Source organism: Phodopus roborovskii, unplaced genomic scaffold, assembly GCF_943737965.1.
Source record: "Phodopus roborovskii unplaced genomic scaffold, PHOROB, whole genome shotgun sequence".
In the NCBI taxonomy this organism is placed as follows: Eukaryota; Metazoa; Chordata; class Mammalia; order Rodentia; family Cricetidae; genus Phodopus; species Phodopus roborovskii.
Genome location: NW_026125700.1, coordinates 2,239,910 through 2,260,165, shown reverse-complemented (window position 1 = coordinate 2,260,165; position 20,256 = coordinate 2,239,910). Strand labels below are relative to the sequence as shown.

At 42.0% G+C, this 20,256-nt stretch overlaps 1 protein-coding gene across 1 annotated transcript in view; it reads left to right on the top strand.

Annotated features, from left to right (window-relative positions):
* The first annotated feature begins 14,381 nt into the window (after positions 1 to 14,381).
* The window catches only part of Zdhhc9 (zinc finger DHHC-type palmitoyltransferase 9), a 29,235-nt gene continuing 23,360 nt past the window's right edge, over positions 14,382 to 20,256 (top strand). Inside the window, exon 1 of the mRNA XM_051178480.1 lies at positions 14,382 to 14,621. Coding sequence (XP_051034437.1) covers positions 14,455 to 14,621 — 167 coding nt within the window. The 5' untranslated portion in view covers positions 14,382 to 14,454. The remainder of the gene's footprint in view (positions 14,622 to 20,256) is intronic.

Below are 20,256 nucleotides of genomic sequence, written 5' to 3'. Positions count from 1 at the left end.
TATAACATTTACTGTTTCTAAAAATATTCTTAATTTTATTCATGTATATGTGTCTTTCTGTGTGTACTCTCTCTCTCTCCCTCTCTCTCTCTCTCTCTCTCTCTCTCTCTCTCTCTGTGTGTGTGTGTGTGTGTGTGTGTGTGTGTGTGTGTGTCCCCACAGACACCTGAAGAGTTTGTTGTATCCTTGAGCTGGAGTTACGGTCAGTTTTGAGTCACTGGTGCTAGAAACCAAGCTTGAGACCTCTGCAAGAGCAGCAAACTGAACCTTCTCCTCATTTCTTGTATTGCATGTATTTACTTGTATTGCATTTTGTTGTGGTTTGAATAAGAATGGCTCCATTGGGCCATATATTTGAATGTCACCAGGGAGTAGCCTGTTTCGATGGGACTAGAAGGATTAGATGGTGAGACCTTGTTGGAGGAACTGTGTCACTGGGGGTGTGCTTTGAGGTCTCACCGGCATATACAATGCCCAGGTTCTGTCTCTGCCTGTGGATCAGGATATAAAGGTCTTAGATTCTGCTCCATGCTCCATTCTGCTTGTTCATATTCCATCATGCTCCTCGCCATGATAAAAATGGACTGTTTCTGACATTGTGATCCTCCTGCCTCCGCCTCCTTCAGCAAATTCTACCAGCGTGTGCCACCGAAACTGGCGAGTTTCTGAAATTGTAAGCAAGCTCCAAATTAAATGTTTGATAAGAATTGCCTTGGTCAATGGTCAACAGTGACTAAGACAACATTTTAACTACTTATCTTTCTTATTGCTTCTCTCTCACGGGGGGCTCATTAACAGCAAAGATTTTCATGTTTCATTCATTGCTATCTTCATAGTGCTTGGAACTGTGACTATTACACAGTAGGTGCTTGGTATGGGCTAATGTATATCTCCCCAAGTGCATATGTTGAACCCCTCGTACCTTAAAATGTAGCTAAGAAAGCCTTTTCTGAAGTGCATGAATGAAAATGAGGTTGTAATGTAGATCTATAGTTTAATATAACTGCTATCCTCAGAAAAAGGGATACGTAGCCAAGCTGTGGTGGTGCACACCTTTAATCCCAGTACATGGGAGGCAGAGGCAGATGGATCTCTGTGAGTTTGAGACCAGCCTGGTCTACAAAGCTACACAGAGAAATCCTGACTTCTAAAGAAAGAGGAAGAGGAGAAGGAAGAGGAGGACAGAAATGTACCTAAGGGTGGTGGCACTCAGGAGTCTCAAGCAAGAGGATTTCTATGACTTTGAGGTCAGCCTGGGCTATATAGTGAGACCTTGTCTGAGAATGAACAACAAGAACGACAACAACAACAAAAACAAAAAACCTGAAAACAGGGGAAAAAGATACCAAACTTTGTAGGACAAACATGTGGAGAGATAGGAAAAGAATAGCCATGGACAAGTCAAGGACAGGGGTCTGCGACAGTTCTTACACTTATGGCCTAAGGAAAGCCTAACCCTGCTAACACTTTAATCTTGGACTGAAGTCTCTCAAACCTAGAGAACAAAATCCTCTTATTTAAGCCTGTAGCATTTTGTTATGGGAACCTTATCAAGAAAACATGGTGCTTAAATTTGTTTGTTTAAATTAGTCCCCATTGCTATAACTCAATACATGAGGCTGTGTGCCTTATACAGAAATGATTTTTTTTGGCTCACATTCTGGAGATTCATTCAAGATCATGGTGTCAATATCTGCTGGGTTCTGATGAGGACCTTCTAGTTCTATCATAATGTACTAAGTGGGATCACAATAGGATCAAATGGAAAGAAGGAAAAACAGAGAGATTCAGGGGCTAGTCTCAATCTTTATAACAAACTAACTAGAATCCAGTGAGAACTACATTAATCTCTTCCAAGAGGTATGGAACAAACAGCTTTATCTCTCTCTCTCTCTCTGCTTTTTTAAGACAGAGTTTCTCTGTGTAGCTTTGAAGCCTGTCCTAGAACTAGCTATTGTAGACCAGGCTGGTCTCAACTCACAGAGATCCACCTGCCTCTGCCTCCCAAGTGCTGGGATTAAAGGCATTTGACACCACCACCCGGCTTAATCTTCTGTTAAAGGTTCAACAACATCAGCTTCAACCACACTGAGGACAAAGCTCCCAACACATGAAACTTGGAAGAAAAGCCATATCTAAATTATAGCACAAGTTAATGGATATGGCACGAACCATTGGAAAAAACCAAGTCAGAAATGCTTGGAAGTGGTAACTGAAGGCTGAGGATAAAACCCAGTTGCTAGAATGTTTGCCTAGTGTGCAAAAATCCCTGGACTCAATCCCCACTACTGCAGAAAACCTGCTGTGATGGCACAAATCTAAAGCCAGAATTCCAGAAGCAGAGGCAGTAGGGTCAGGGATTCAAGGTCATCCTCAGCTACTTGGCCATCCTGGTATGCATTAAGCCTTGCCTCAAAAACAACTGTGGTAACCTTTAGAGAATAAGACTACTTTCATGGGGGAATGGGGCAAGAGATACCTTTTTTCATTCTAAGAGTTTTAGTACTGTTTAATCTTTATGTACTTGAATGCAACGTTTTGATAAATTGATTTATAATGATGAGGTTTTTTTTTGTTACTTAGCAGGATATTTTTATATTATCTACATTTTCTGTAACCTAGAAACATTTCCTTCTTGCAATTTCCTCCCTCTAATTTTCTCCATTCATGTGTCCTTTTAAATTCATGAAAACTTTTTCTTATTATTATTGTTTCATATGTGCATAAACCTGTAACTACAACCTGCTGAGTCCGTTTAGTGTTGTTTGTTTGTGGTCCAATTAGAGGGCTTATTCCTGGGGAAGATTAGTTCTCCCTCCATAAACAGTCCTTAGTTGCTTATAGTTTTTTTTTGTTGTTGTTTTTGTTTTGGGGGGAGCAAGCCCTGTGAGATTTTCCCCTTCCTTGTTAACATGTCTATATGTCATTGTTCAGGTCTTGTTTACGCATCCATATTCTTAAGGTATCATGGGTGAAGTTTCCCAGGCATTTCTCACAGAAGATTTCATGGTCTGGCTCTTACAATTTTTACATTCCCTCTTTCACAATGTTCCCTGAGCCTTAGGTATGGTAGTTCGGTTATGGATGTGTCAGTTATAGACAGAAAACCTACAATCAGCTGTTCTCTGCATTTTGACCAGTTGTGGTTTTCTCTGATGGCCTCTGTCTACTTCACTGGGAAGCTTCTTGGATGAAGGGTATAAGGTAAGTATTTAGATTGCAGTTAGGAATTACATTGGGTTAGTCTAGTGGCACTAGTAGATTGTCCTCTAAGACCCAATACCTTACTAGCCTTGGGTAGTTAATTAGTTTTCCTATAGTAGGCATCATGATTTTCCTCTTGTTAAGTAAGTCTTATGTCCAATTAGATAGTTGGTTTGGTAGTACCAAGATATGAATACCATTATTGCACCTTTAGGGAATATATTTTGATAAATATTTTAAATGTTAATTTAAAAAGTTTCTGTAGAATAAAAAGATTCATCAAGGTATGTAGGGGTACACCTGTACTCCCAGTATAGAGAAGACCGAGGGAGGATTGTAAATTGGACACCAGACTGGCTGATAGAGTATGACCCTGCCTCAGAATACCAAAGAAAACAAGAAAGACTCATGAAGTTTTAGGTTAATAGTTCTCCATGGGACACTTACCAATGTCTAGAGACATTTTCAGGGGAGCCCGGTGGGGACCAGGGACACTGTTTGACATCTTAAAATGCACAGGACAGCTCCATGCAGAAAAGAACACATTTATCTATATAAATGTGCAAGTGATACCACTGCAACAATGTATTAAGTAAAGTTATGACCATTTAGTAAATAGGGTCAACCTGTGAGATGGATGTAATGTAGAAAATTCACTGTTGTTCCCCATAATCCATTCTTTAGTACCTCTGAGAGAAATTCAGAAGTGAATGCTATTCCCATGACAGCGCTAGAAATGTGGGAGGCATAGTAAATACAGGGAGATTGACTTCTCTCTACAGAGGTTTATATCAGGCTTATTATCCACAATGCAATGGATGGTTCAGCCCATATTGCCACACACTCACAGCAATGCTTCTCGCTGGTGCTCAAATTTCACCACCTCTGATCTTCATAAATAAATATTGAATACTGTCTTTTCTTTCCTTTTATCCCAAATCTCAATTCCAGGATTTTCCCTGGACTACAAATGTTGCTGGAATGCTGTCTGTGCATCACTGAGCCAGGGGCCAGCTTTCTGTCCTTTACACAGCACCTCCTTGATGAAATCTTCTCGAGCTACTTAGACAGTAGTGAACAATTTCTCACTGACTCTATCTTACATAAAAGCACACCCCTTCCTTATTCAACAATCCTCCCAAAGCATTTATTGAAATATTTGGATCTGTGATATGTGCTGGCTACTGAATGATCATGATCAGTGTATCTGTTAGTATTTTGTCCAGCTAGAAGTACTTACAACAAATGTCTTGAGACCTGCTCTGAGAATATGTTTTCTGAAGATGAAGTTGAGAAAACTTAAGGGCAGATACTGTTCCATCCCAGTTCCTAGAATATTAGTTTTGCCTTGAAGCTACATTTTTGCATTGCCAGGTCCTAAAAGCTTGCTAGGGAACAGGCAATTACCCTGTTTCCTAAGGAAAGCACCATGGAATTACCTATCAAAGGAAACACACGAGACTGCCAACAGTAGTTTGCTTCAGAGGGAGAAATTGGAGTTTATTGAGATGAGGGAGAATAGGAGGCCTGATTGTCAGTGTATAGCCTTATATAACTTTAAGATTTTGTTCTATGTGTATATTAGTGCATATTATTTTTATATCAGTATGCTGTATAGAACTGCAACATTTTGGATTTTAAACTAAATCTCTACCTGGCTACAATTGGAAATAATATAATCATGTTTCTGATACAGTGAACTGCACATACCTGTAGTTCTAGCAGGTGGATCTCTTGAGTTCAAGGCCAGCCTGATCTGCATAAAGTGTTCCAGGACAGCTAGGGCTACATTAATAAATCTTGCGTCCAAAAAGAAGACAAGGAAAAAGAAAGAAAGAAAGAAAGAAAGAAAGAAAGAGAGAGAGAGAGAGAGAGAGAGAAATATTGATGGTCAGCAAGAGAGCTCAGGTGGCAGAGGTGTCTGTCACCAAGTTTGAGGAACAGAGTTCAAGCCTTAGGCCCACATGTTAGAAGCAGAGAATCAACTCTTGCAAATTGTCCTTTGAGTTCCACAGGAGTGCTATGATAATAGAAATGCCTCCCAATAAAAAAATGTGATATGTTTAACAGATTTAGTTGATCCCTACTGGAAGGCATCATCCTCCCTGTGGAGTGTTGGGGGAGAATGGGATGGGAGGGTGGTCGGGGGGCCTGGGAGGGAGGGGAAGAGGGAACTGGGATTGATATGTAAGATAAGAAAAAATAAAAAAGTGACATGTATATAAAAATAAACAAGTAAGGCCAGCAGGATGGCTCAGCAGATAAAAGCCACACAAATCTGATGACCTGAAAGGAGGAAGCCAACTCTGCAAAGTTGTCTTCTGACCTCCACATGGATTTCCACATGTATGCAGTCACACAATATTATAATAATACATGAAAAACATTATATTGACAACTTTCTGCTATAAAATTTCAACTCTAATAGATTTAATACTGAATGTCCTTTTTTTTGAGACAAAGGCACAATCGGGCCTCCAACTATGGAGATCTGCCTGCCTTTGGCTTCTAGGTGCTGGGATTACAGGCCTGTGCCACCACACCCAGCCTAATATGAATTTTTTAAAAATGAAACTCTCCCCTTTCCAGCTGGAGCCTGTAGCATAACATCATACTTCATCCGACTTGCAAGGCCCCCCTGAGTTTGACAATTACTAGCAAACCTCTGGCTATTCCAGGGAAATGATCTTCATTTCCAGGTAAATTTAGGCTACTGACCTTCATTTCCATTGAGGAGCTCAGCCTGTTATAATCTCTTATCACACCCTTTTTGTTTTATTTTACAGTGTTATTGTGTGTATAAGGGAGCGAGTGTGCCAAGGTTTGCATGTGGAAATCAGACGACAACTTTGTGGAACTGGTTCTTCTACCTTTACGTAGGTTTGAGGGACTGAACTCAGGTTGCCAGGCCTAAGAGGCAGGTGACTTAACTGTTGAGCCATATTGCCAGTCTTTAATGTGAAAGTTTTTATTGAACTATGCACACAGACACAAAAAATGATGTTCTGCTCTTATGTATGTGTATTGCAATGTAATTATCATTGCTATTTTTAAGTTTTTGTTGCTATGGAACAACCCTTCTGTACACTGTGTGAATATATGTTGCTATGAATGCTTTAATAAAGCTGACTGGCCAATACCTGAACAGCATAAAGTTAGGCAGGAAAGCCAAACTGAGAATGAGGGGAAGATGGAGGGCCGAGTCAAAGAGTCTCCAGTCAGATGGAGAACGAGCAGACACACAAATGGGATAGAGGTAAAAGCCATGAGCCTCAGAGCAGCACATAGATGAATAGAAATGGTTTAAGTTATAAGAGCTAGTTAGTAATAAGTCTGAGCTATCGGCTGAGCATTTATAATTTATATTAAGCCTCTGTGAAAAGATATCTGGGAAATGGCAGCCAGGACAGGAAAACTCTTTCTACATTTTGTATTTTATTTTTATATATTTATTTAGTTAGTGTGTGGTTCTCTCCTTCCAAACTCACATCTCAGGTCATTAAGTTTGGTGGCAAATGTCATTATTTGATGAACTATTAAGATAATTGTTATTATTTTTTCAATATATGTATGCATGTTTAGGAAGATGGACTTATGTGTAGGTAGGTATGCATACACATGAATGTTTCTATTTGTGGAGACCAGAGGCAAATTTTAAGTTTTTTTTCAGATGTTATTCACCTTGCTTTTTGAGACTACTCTCCCTGGCCTAGGACACCTGGAAGGACATGCTGGCTGGCCAGTGAGCCCCAGGGATCCAGCTTCTCAGTACTGGGATTACAAGTATGGGTCATCATGTCTGACTTTTTCATGTCATTTCTGGGAATGGAACGTGGGTCTTCATGCTTAGAAGTCAAGCACTTTGACAAACTGCTACCTCCCTATCCTTAGTACTATTTTTGAGATTTCTTGCCATGTTGTCTTGAACCAGTGATTCTCCTGCCTCAGGCTACTGAGAAGCCAGATAATCTCATTACTTTTTAACATTGGTGTAGTTCTTCTGTGCAATATTTAGTGGATTTGTTGTTTACTGATTTTTGCAATTACACACAATGTTCTAGTAATTGTCTTTGAGCATTGTTCTTCAAACATTTTTACTGGTTTTTTTTCTAGATAGAAGTAGAATTGTTGGATTGATGGTTAAGTAGAATATAAACATTAGGAGATACTGCTAAATAGCCCAACTGATTTTAAAACCAGTTTATTCTTCTATAAACAGCATTTGAGAGGGTACAGTCTTTACTTGTTTATAGTTCATTTTTATTATTTTAAGTGTGTGTGTGTGTGTCTGTGTGTGTGTGTGTGTGTGTGTGTGTGTGTGTGTGTGTGTGTGTGTAGGTGCCAGTGGAGGTCAGGGGCATTGGATCACCCTGAGCTGGAGTTACAGGCAGTTGTGAGCCATGTGGCATGGGTGTTGGGATCTGAACTTGGGTTCTCTACAGGGGCAGTATGCACTTTTAACTGTTAAGCTATCTTTTCAGTCCACAAACTTTCTATTTTAGAGCTGTGGCTGGAACCTGGGACCACATGTGTGTTAGCTAGGCAAGTGCTCTAATCCCAGAGCTATACCCCCTGTCTAAGAGAGTACTCTTTTGAGTCGAGCTTTCTTTAATTGGAGACTCAGCAGTGAGTAGTTGAGAATTTGACTCTGAACTGTTTAGTATTTATCTTTAATGACTACTCAGATGCTCGTCTTTTCTCCCTCAGAATATTTTAAGTTCCCTGGAGGCTGGGACCATGCCATCCACTTCCTTGGCATTTCCCATAGTGCTCAGCACAGGCTGGACAAACTGTTGGTGATCAATACATACCCAGTGAATGACTAATAGACCAGTTTATATTTGTGGGCTACACAATGTTTTGAGGTCAGCTCCTGGAATGAGAGGGCTGGGCAGAGTCAGAGGCTAGAGATGTGCCAAGTCAGTATCAGTTGCTCTCACTTGGACAAGTTTAGGTCCTAATCTGGGAACCTTATCTGTATCAAGCACCTAGCACAATTCCTGGCTCAGGGAAGCTCCTTAATTTAGAAAAGAAAAATCTGCGATTTTGCTGTAGTGACTCCTGTTTAATGAGAGGGTTAGTACTAGAGGGAGTTGAAGGTTCAAGGATGGCACCTAAAACTATCCCAGGTAAAGTCAGAAAGTCACAATCAAGAGATGTAAACAAATTGGGAACCAGCTGGAGCAGCAAGAGACAGTGGTGAAACGGGTTTGGAGGGTGGCCGTGGTGATGTAGTCATGTAATCGCAGCATTTGAGATGCTTAGGCAGGAAAAAATCTAAAGTTTGAGTATGACCTGCATCACACAGCAAGCAAGCCCCTGTGTGAAAACATCACCACCACCACCAACAACAAAGACAAAGAAGAAAATATGGGGTGATGCCCAGTTCCTAGAACCTGAAGTAGAGGTTTAATTACATTATGGATGAAGATTTTTTTTCTGACACCCCAGAGAATTTTTTTTTTCCGAGACATGGTTTCTCTGTGTAACAGTTTTGGCTGTCCTGGAACTCGCTCTGTAGACCAGGCTGGCCTCAAACTCACAGAGATCCGCCTGCCTCTGCCCACCGAGTGCTGGGATTGAAGGCGTGCATCACCACACTTGGCTATGTGTGGACATCTTAATGGTGCAGCTCGTTCTCAGAGAAGAGCCAACAAATTAAGTGTAGTGCTGTGAACATGGAGGGTGCTTAATAAAAGCAGTGTCCCCTTCTCTTTCATCTTTTGAAATAGAGATTGTGCTAGCAGTTTGGAGGATTTATGGAGAAGATGGTACTAAAGAACAGATGTTTGACTAGACTAAGATTACTGGGCAAACTTTACCTGGTGAAAGTGAAATGTGGCACTTGGAAACCAAGCACCCTGTCAGATAAGGATTAAATTCAGTGGTGAATGTAGAGAGTATGAAAACAAGGTACCTAATTTCATTCTTAACTCTCTAACCCTAGTCTGCAGCATGACTGAAGGAGGGAGATGGGAGATGCCAGGTGGCATAGACGTGACTATGACATTTGACATGGATTGTGTTTCTCCTATATGCCAACATTTAGAACATATCACCTCTAATACCCTTTAAAATTCTGTGAAGTAAGTATAGTTGGCCCTCATTATCTAAAGATTCTAGGATCCCATGAATATGAAAGTATGTATATATATTCAAATATTTCATGTAAAATGGAATAGTACTTGCATATAGCCTTTGTAATCCTCCCATGTGTTTTTAATTTTTTTTTCTCCCATATATTTTAAATCCAGATTACTTATGATACTGGCTGCACTGTAGATGTTATATAAACGATGTTACATTGTATTGCTTAGGAGAATAATGATGAGAAAAAGTTTCTGTATGTTAAGTAGAGGTACATTCTTTTCCTAATTCTTTTAATATCTGTAATTGGTTGATTTGGAAGGCTATGGAAAAAATAAGCACAGAATACATAAGTTTCCTGCTAGGGTTACCCCACATATTAAGTAGTTCAAGTTTGAACTTAGATCTCCCTAGTCTTAAGGCTTATGTTCTTTCTCTCCAAAATACCATCTACCTTCTTCTATATTGTCCCCACAGGGGATCTTGCTTAGGAACACTAACTGGTCAAGTGTGGGCAGGACATTCGTGATTTGTTTACTATTATTTATTTGTAGCCATGGAAGAGGGAGAGGAATTTAAGTCAGACGAGTGGGGTGAGAAGAGCACGTGTGTATATGGTTGAGTACAGAGAGAAAAAAGGAGTTATCATGAGCTCAAATGTGTCCTAGGGTTCAATTTGACATGTCTGTTCTTGGCCTTGGCTCTGGATGGTTTCTGGTACAACATTGACAAGCAGTGTCCAATCCAGTGGTGGCTTTCAGGATCTGAATCCCTTCAACATCACTTTACACCTACACATGCATATACACATGCACATACATACCATAACTATGAAGACAAATTATTTAAAACATATACCACTAAATTATGAGCTTTCCTATAAAATGGAAGGCTACCCCTTGATTGTAGTAGTGCTTCTCATGCTCATTGGATGACAGCAACACCATTCAAAAGAGCCAACACTGATTGGGATGCATAAAGTAGGGAAGTTTTTTGAAAAGAGCAGAAGGAGGAAAGAGAAAAAGGGAAACCCATTCTTAGTTTATACTTTTTATTAAGAATGTAAGGATCATGTCAAATGATGTAATTATGTAGAAAGAGGTGCTATGGAATATTTATCCATATACAATTTCCTTAACTTTCTTTCAGTAAGCAATAGTAGTAACAGATTGTAATAAAACAAGCCTGATTTACAAAGCCATTTAATCCCAGAGGGAATGTGACCCAGATCAGGGAGGGGCAGAGCTCAGGAATGCGTTGCCATGTTATGTTCATTCCAGAACCTTCCAAGGCTTCACCTGAAGCTGAGCAATGACCAAAGCATGTTTGGCTTTGGTCTCTTCATTCCAATGGCTCTACACTCACAAGAATGGCAGCTAGGCTGAGTGTGCAATTCCTCAGAGCATCTCATATGCAAAGGCTTGGGAATTCAGAGAGTTGACAGGGCCAAGAGAAGTTCCTGTCCCTTCCATGCCAAGTGTGTCATAATACCAGTACCCTTCAGGAATTGGAGGCAATAATGCTGATCATATGCTTCATAAGGAATAAAGCAATGATTGTCATCAGCCTGAGTGCTCAGGAACAATAGGTTTATAAAGACATACTTTCAAGTACAAATTAATTATAACACGTCTCTCTTGTGAGACAACTGGTTCATGATTTTTAAATCCTTTAAAATTTTTGATCGGAAGGTGTCATAAATGTGTCAAGAATAATTATCAGGCTGGAGAGATGTCTCAGCTGTTAAGAGCACTCACTGACTGCTCTTCCAGAGGACTCGGGTTCAATTCTCAGCACCCACATGGCAGCTAACAAATGTTTCTAACTCTAAGATCTGACACCCTCACACAGACATATATGCAGGCAAAATACTAATGCAAGTGAAATAAAAGTAAATAAATTATTTTAAGAAAGAATAATTATCATCATAAATACTTTTTTATTATATAGAACCAAAATACTATAACTGAAGAATAATTCTTAACCCTGTATGTAGTCATTCATTAAAACTATCACAAAGTTGCCTTTGGGAAAGCATTGGCAATCACTTATGTCCTAAATCCAACTACTGTGACCCTAGGGAAATCTTGGTCAAGTTCTAGAGAACCTGGGCTGATAACTTAGGCAAGGACAGACCCACTTTAAATCATCCCTTATATTGTTTGGAAGGCAAGAACCAGTCATACTGGTGGAAACAAACCTGGTGCCTTGTAACCTCCACCATATAACATAATGCTGTGGTTCTCAGCTCTTTTCCTCACTCTACTCTCAAATTCTCACTGCAATGGACAGAAGAGGCTCATAGTGGCAGTAACTGCAGAGGAAGCATCAGAAGGAAAAGAACCAGTCTGATTGATCTATGAAAATTGTGCCTTGAATGCCCCTCCCTTAATTACCATAATATTTTCAGTTCTTTTGTTTTGTTGTTTTGAAACAGGATCTTACTATGTAGCACTGTCTGGCCTGGAACTCATGTAGACCAGCCTGGCCCACAGAAACCTACTTGTTTCTGCCTCACCACATCCAACAAGACCTCAAGTTCTAACAGAAATTAACCACCTTTTGGCAATCTTCACCTCATCATCTGCTTGGAAGTATTTATGTTGTCTCAGTGTACTTTCCCCAAGCCTCTTAATGTCAGTTACATTTTTCAATATCGCAAAACAAGGTTCTCAGATACACTGTTTCTTTCTCATCTCTTTTTTTGTTTTCGTCTCAAAGCCTTCGAGGTTGTGTCGGCGCCCCTGTCTCCTGAATGGGATTTGTGAAGCAGAGAACTTAACATAAAGATGCCCATTAGCAGACCTTGGTCGATTTGAAGGCAATCAGAACTGGAGAGGCCCAGGGGAGACCTAATTCAGGGTGAGCGTCCGGATCTGTGAGCTAGTGTTGCCTCAGCATCTCGCCGTGTTTGTGGCAAGGCTGCTCTTGGCTCCTCCCCTGGCCGGTCCACACTACCTTTCGCCTCCGCTTTTGCGTAACTATATTAATAGAAGGGGACACTTCGCATACTGACACTCAGGCCCCAGAGAGAGGCTGGCTGTAGCTTGGCAGGTGGGCTTGTAGCAAGGAGATGGGTGGGGGGAGTAGGCGGAGGCACTCTTGAGTGGCGTTAGAAGTAGCCAATGGCAGTTCGTGGTAGGGGCGGGATGGAGGCCCTGTGACCGTTTAGCCAATAGAGGACGAGCAACTACTGGAGCGACCTGGTGACGTGAGGAGCGTTCCATTCCGCCAGCGGTGGGCGGTTGCCACAGCTGGTTTAGGGCCCCGACCATTGGGGCCCCTTGTCAGGAGGAGGCACCCTCCCTGTCAGGGAGAAGTCCCTACCACCTTTGGCGGCTGACACGATCCCCGGGGACCGTACACTTTCCGCCCTCAGTTGCCGGCCGAGTTCGGGCTCCCTCATTCAGGTAACGAGGGGTGGGGGTGGGGGGGTCTCCGGGTCTCCGCTGTCAGAAGGGCTTGCAGCCCCCCAGCTCCGCTGGGACCCAGGGACGTTGGCACCGCCCTGCTCCGCTCGCCAGCCGCCAAGCCCCTGGCCCGGGGTGACTACACGTGGCGGGGCGTGTGTGAGTGTGTACGAGCTTGTGGACGCGTGTGCGTGTGGATGTGGCGCGCGTCCCAGCCAGCCTGGGGCGGTGGTCGGCTGCGTGGCGGAGGCAGGGCGGGCCTCCTGAGGCCGAGCCCGCTGCACAGCCCTAGCTTCTGGCACTCGGCTTCTGAACCCGGTCGCTGCTTTCCGACGGATTTTAATTTTTCTTCTCCCAGGTTGGGCTCCCCTTCCTAGTCTGTGCTCTCCTGCCGGGTCAGTTTATGAGGAAGAGATTGTTTTCCAGGTTAGTTTTACACAAAGGAAGTGATCTTTGCACCCCTGGGGCCCCCTCCCCTTTCACAAGCCTTACACCTTTCCATCTCGGAGCTCGGCTCCTAGTCCTCTTTTGGACCTTTGCCCTCGCTAGAATGATCTCTGGCTGGTTGTTTCTTGCTCATCAGGCTGCAGGCTTCCGCCTCATTCTTGCCAGCATGGGGCATGTGGTGCCAGTAAATAGAGGACACAGCCCCACACCTGAGAGGAAGAGCAGGATAGCAGTAACTGGGAAAGGCTAGGCCTGCAAATCCAGGATGCTGGATAGAGATGGTATTGGTGAAATATCCCAGAAAGCCCCCCCCCCCAGGGACTTATCTTAGCTGCTGCCACCGCCCTCAGGCACCCCTCACCCCATCACCAGTTGCCAACCATTCCAGAATCTCTCCTGATAAAGGAAGCCTTTTATCTACAGGGTGGTGTGGCTTATGAAGAGTCCCACAAATGGTAAGCTAGACCAGCAAGACTTTCATTTTCGGACTCAGGAAGTTGCAGAAGGTTTGATTAGGGCCAATCTATTTTGTGTAAATACAACGTGTGTATGTGTACAGAATGCTCAGAACACCCTACCCCAGCCAGAGGGTTACTTGTTCTCCCCTGTAATTAATATTTTGAATGACTAATTGTAGAAAGAAGGTGAAGGAGTAGAAGAGGGATGGGAGGGGCTATTAGGGACAAACAACAAGAACAACAAAAACCTGCTAGTATTACTTTTATAGGTCTCTTAACAAAGACTAAAGAACACTGTGGTGTAGTGGAAAGTGCCAGGGACTGGAAGTCAGTGGGCATGCTTTCTTGTCTCAGCTTCATTGCTGTGCGAATATGTCATTTTGTCTCACTAGTCCTCAGTTTACTTATTTGTTAAGTATACTAATTATGATAGGCACTTAGAGAATTCCTAGTTACTTCCGAACTATCAGTATTAGTTTGGAAATGGGATTTATTACTTAAGAAGTACTACTTCCCTCCCCTTTCTGAAACTGTTGTTTTTTCCTCTTTAGAGAACAAGCATAAATTAGAAATAAAAATTTCAGACTCCCCCATTCCCAGTGCTTCAGGCAGTGTTCATTTTCTATTTCTGGAAAATGAAGGTTCAGTTGCATTTTGTTATTCTTGTCTCATTCCCCCTTTTTCTTCTTTTCTTTTCTTTTCTTTTCTTTTTTTTTTTTTTTTAGGGCTCTTGATAATGTTTGACCCAGTGGCAACAATAGTAGACGGCGTGATTTCAAAGCTGGGCTCAGCCTCTGTTTCTGCTCCTGTGTAGTTGCAAAGCCCATTGTGGAACAGGAACTCCAATCATGTCTGTGATGGTGGTAAGAAAGAAGGTGACACGGAAATGGGAGAAACTCCCAGGCAGGAACACCTTCTGCTGTGATGGCCGCGTCATGATGGCCCGGCAAAAGGGCATCTTCTACTTGACCCTCTTCCTCATCCTGGGAACATGTACACTTTTCTTTGCCTTCGAGTGAGTTTTCATTGAATACAGTTGTCTGATGATGGTTAAGTTGGGTCCAAGGAATGAAATTGTCTTTCCTGGGCATTTGTGGTGGTTCTTGCATGATTTTATTCTTTTGTTGAACAATGTCTATAGGCTGTGTCTATTAAATTCACTGCTTTGTGGTTAGAGTAGAATATAGACTCCCTAAAAAGACCAAGAACTTTAACATCAACTTTATAACGCTGGTGCAGATAACCGGGAACAAAGAAGGGAGTTTGTCTTATTTACCTCCTTGCATTGACAGTAACTTAGTGACAAATTACTTCTCTACCCCTCCTAAGTCTGGGAGTAACCCTCACTGTTACAACACCACTCAACAATATTCATTTAATCTGCTATTCTGGGTCCTATTTCTGTAAACTCTAGTTCGTACCTAGCTGTTAAATTGAAATACAAACTGAACTGGGAACCTGAAGATTGTCCCAGTCATCAGCTGTACTACAAAGGAGCTGTGGGAATGCTTTTGAAGTGTGCCCTTTCTTTCCCTCAAAAATCACTCAGTATAAAAAGTATCAACATTCTGTGTAGGCCTGATACTAGCCTTGGAATTTTTTTTTTCTGTAATGTGGCACCTAGTACTACAGACACTGTTTAAAGTCTGTGTAGGTCACTGTTCCACGGAGGTGGCCAGTTGGCGTCTAGTGTGCTGTGGCATGACTATTGGGTATGCTGAGAATGATTCTACACTCTAGGGATGGGAGCAGTGCTAATTGTTTTGGGATTACTGTATTAAGGACGACCTTGAGGAAACAAGACGTGTGCATGTGTCTACCGAGGCCACACCTGATGTGAGCCTGCCATGGCTTGTGTTCATGGGTGGCCTGGAAATAAGAGTTCCCATGCCGGGGCGTGGCTGGGAGATGCCAAGGGGGCTCCTTGGCCAAAGTGAGTGGGGTAATTAAAATGAGCTCCAGTCCATTGAGACTCACTTGTGTCTTTCTCTGTGCATCTCAGAGTAATTTGGGGGCTACTTTGCTAGACTTTGATGATTGCAGATGGCTTGAGTAACAGCAGTGGGAAGAATGTTATAATGTTCTACAAGAGGGCTGGTAAAATAAGATCAAATGAACTCGTTGTTAAAGGTCCTTTTGTTGTTACTGCCACTGACTTTGTAGAGTTTTTCCATGAAGTTAGGCAGGTTGCGGAAGGCTTGTTACCTGTTTTCCATTCTGAGTTTTATAGCTCTGTGTGTGTGTGTGTGTGTGTGTGTGTGTGTGTGTGTGTGTGTGTGTGTACATGCACCATGTGCTTATGTGTGCTGCAAGTGAGCATGTGCAGCCCGGCAGGGTTTTGCATAACATAAAAACAGTTTGTTTTCCTCCCCTCACTCTTCTTTCTACATTTGCTTTGCTCCTGCTTTTCTTCTTTCTGGAAGTACAACATTGCATTCTGCTGTCATTCTCCCACACTTTTGTTCTTTTTCCTCCCCCTGTCTCTGTTTATGATAAGGAATTTTCATGACAGAGATGAGACTTGTTTCCACGCTCTGAGTGATTTGGGAATTCTGGGTCCGGGAAACCTCAGGTTTGGTCAGAGAAACATGGGATTTAGAGCTGTGGCCTTTTGGCCCTTTTCTTTCACCTGGAAGGGCTACAGAGACTGTGATTTGGATCTGTTCCACTTAGGCCCCTGAAGGCCTCTGAAGAAAACTGCCCATGGGGTGAAGCTTCTAATTAGCTAAATGACTGTGCAACAGAGGCTTGATAAGTTTGCTCCCAAGATGACTTCCATTTCAAAATTATTTTGGGGTTTTTTTTTTTCTGTAGATATTATGTTTTGTAAAACTGCTCCGAGTTCCAGCTGTCTGTTTGAAAGAGTAAACATTTCAAAACTACAGGCTGGGGGAGGGAGAGGAGAAGGAAGTAAATGCGTTAGTTTAGTAGTGGAATGGGGAAGTGTAAATCTGACCAAAGAAAAGAGGACTCCCATGATGAATGCTTCTATAAGAAAGGCAGAGTCTGGGACGAGAATGTGTGTGTGTGCGTGCATGCGCATGTTAGGCATATGCAGGCACATGGATAATCAAAGCGGTGGCTATCTAATGGCAGACTGTAAAAGGCACAGCAAGTCATAATCTATTCTCAGGACAATAGTGGAGGGGCTAGTACGGCTTGGAGTACAGAGTTGGGGCTCCAATGTTAATATTAAGATGCAATGAGACCTAAGGAAACCAGGTGATCTACTCCCTAATTTCAGGCAGGTGATGATGGCATTTGACATTACACTTGATTTTTGCTAAAGACCAAGAAGTGATAGGAGAGAGCACACTTAAGTTCACAGATTGCTGTTTCCATTCTTTAATTCTCTATGAGAGTTGATTCCATATCTTCTACTTGTTACATTGTTGCCACCAGGGAAGATATTTCAAATTGTTTGTTGTTTGTTTGTTTTGAGACAGGGTTTCTCTGTGGCTTTGGAGCCTGTCCTGGAACTAGCTCTTGTAGACCAGGCTGGTCTCAAACTCACAGAGATCTGCCTGCCTCTGTGTCTGGAGTGCTGGGATTAAAGGGGTTTAACACCACCACGACCTGGCTTGGTAGTTCAAATCTTGATGCACAGCTGGATGTGCTTTTTATCGACCAGGTCCTATTGGCAGCAGGTACTTAGGAACAAGTGTGAGCAGATTTATGCCTGTGTTTGGCACAGCTGTGGGCCAGCCAGATGGCTGGAGCAGTCTGGTCAGTCATGTGGATGCCCCCTTCATGAAAAAAAAATATGCAGTGTCGGTATTGGTGCCAGCCTTGCACTTGGAGATGTTGCTTTTACAACTCATTACAGAGTGGCTAAACCCCTGGTAGCTCTGTCTGAAATTCTACATAACTGTATCTGTCTGAAAGGACATGAGGGTGCAAAAGGAGAGTGTATATTGCCAATAGGTAGTTGTATTTGTGGTAAGTATATATACATTTAAAAGTGCAGTGAAAAGTGTAAAGTGCATAAAGACAAAGGATTTTCTGATTAATTCTGGGGGTGAGGTAGTTAGGAAATGTGCTCATGGCTGCCAATTTCAGCTTTCAGCACAAGGAGCAATATTTTAACCCTTTTGCTCAAACCCTGCCCAGCTAATGCCATAACATTATAGCAGAATGGCATTGACAGCCTGTAAGCTGTCCAGCTACTGAAAAGCTTTTGTGATATTTGGTTTAACTCAACTTCCTGACAAAGTGTAGACTTGGGAAAGGATCAAACACATTGCCTTCTGGAATGAACTTAGAAGCATCCTCTTTTAACTGTCTGACTGGATTTCTAGTGGGGGTCAAAATCCCCAGACTTTATGTGGCAAAAAGGACTATATGACTCTTGACACCTTCATAGAAATGTCTTGCTGCTGTGATTGCTGTTGATGCTCTATGTGCTGTATGTGGAGAAAATTGAATGAAGGTACTATCAGATCCATTTTTGTCAGACTGGTCCCCATGGATACTTTGTGCATATTAGAAGAAAAGTCACTGAATTGGATAAACTAGAAAAGAGATTTATATTATTGCTTAGTAATTATCTCAGTTCTCCCAGCCACCCAAATTTTCCTCCCCTTTCAAGTTCCTTTAACTGTACATTTGCTCATTGTACCAAATAATGTGACATGTCTTACATTTCTGAGTTCCTATTTTGATTTTTTTTTTTTTGAGATGGGATCTCATGTAGCTCAGGACAGCCTTGAATTTCTGGTGTAGCTGAAGATGACCTTGAGCTCCTGTCCCCCCACCTCCCGCTTCCACCCCAGGAGTATTGGGATTATGGTTCTGTGCCACCACACCCACCTGGCTGTTTTTCTGTTTCTATTGTGCTTAATCTCTTCGTTTGTTCCGTATATCCTCAAGGTCTTTCAGGTCCAGGTGTTATCTCCTGTGTCTGTAGCCCCCTGTGGTGATCTACACTGGTGTAGGTGGTCAGTAAGTGTTGCCAGAAGAATACATTCTGGATGCATTTAAAATTCTAGTCTTGACTCACAGAATCATAGCATGGTAGAGTTATAAAGGGCTCCGGAGATTCTCTCTATCCTTTTTGTGGTTTAAGAAATCAGGCCCACAGAAGTGAGCTAATTTAAGATCTGTTGAATGCTTATCTTTTGACTATGCAATTCTGAAGACATTCAAATTATTAAAGTTGTGTATAATGCCAAATGCTAGAATCTCCCAAGCTCATGCTCCTAGGAAACCAAGGATTATTTTGTAGAAAACTGACAGCAGTCTGGCATGGCTTTCTCAAAGGAGTACAGTGGCCTATCTGTAAGTGCCCACTTAAAATGTAAGATACTTTGTGAGTTCATGAAGGATCATTGCCTCTGTTGCCACTCTTAGGTCTGGATACTAGGATAAAAATTGTTGGGAGAAAAATTAGGCAAAGTGTGCTCCTTACCTAGACACTCTGTGGGTGCTCATAACTCAGTAGAAAAAGCAGATCTGACAACAGTTAACCAGGTTTAAGAAAATACTGAGACTGAGAAGAGTTAAAGGTGACTATCATGTTCTCTGACCAAGAGAGTGTTCTTTTACAAGTTGCTCTGTGAAGGCCAATCTTGTGCTTTATGTGGGTTAGAGCTGTTCTATACTTGACCAACCAAATGGAAGTTTTAGAACGTTAGTGTGGCCAATGGCCTCTTTGATATTGGTCTACTACAGTTTGTAGCTAAACTTAACTTTTTCCTTTTTTTTTGGAGATGATGTCTCATGTAGGTTTGATTGGCTTCAGATGCAGTATATAGCTGAGGATGACTTTGAACTCTTGATCTTCTTTCCTCTATTTCTTGAGTGCTAGGATTGCAGGCATGTGTTACCATGTCTGGTATGTGGTGCTGAGGATGGAACCTCAGGCATCTTGGATGTTAGACAAGCAAGACAGCAACTGAACTACATCCCTAGCTGTAACTCTTGATAATGCATGTGCTTTGAAGATGAGTCTCCCCCAAAATTTATTTCCTTTAATAATTCTTAATGGTTCTGTTATTCAGAATTCCTCTGTATGGTTTTAATCTTTCCACTGTCTTTTGTGGTAATGGCTTATTTACTGTCGATCTGCTTTTAAAATATTCTTTGAAATTTCATCTAAATGAATATTGTTTTTTCTATCTCACCCAAGGCTTTACAAGTGTCCTCTTATTGAGCTTTACTCCTACATCCCCCCAAGAGGATTATAGTCTTTCTTTTCTTGAGATGGCAATCTCTTTATGTTGTTCAAATGGCGTTGAACCCACGTGAGCCTCCTACTTCAGCTTTCTAATTATATGGACTATAGCCAAGGATGAGAGCAAGTCATTAGTGTGTATGTTTGTTTGCTTTAGAAAGGGTCTACTTAGCCCAGCCTGGCCTGAAACTTTCTAGGTAACCTATGCTGGCCTTTAATCTGTGATCTTTCTTGTCCCATATCTCCTGAATGCTAGGATAGTGGACTTGAGCTACCATGCCAGTTTAGAATGAAAAAAAACTTAATTAAGTACGCAATTCTCTATTTTGGAAAAGGTGAGCACAAAGTACAAAGATATTCCCAGCAATCTGACATGAGCTGAGAGAAGAGACCTCAGAAGTCTTCCTCCTCAGAGATGTCAGAGCTAGTATTGTTTGAGAATGAACAAAGGAGGCACCTTGTGTCTCTTGCCAAATCA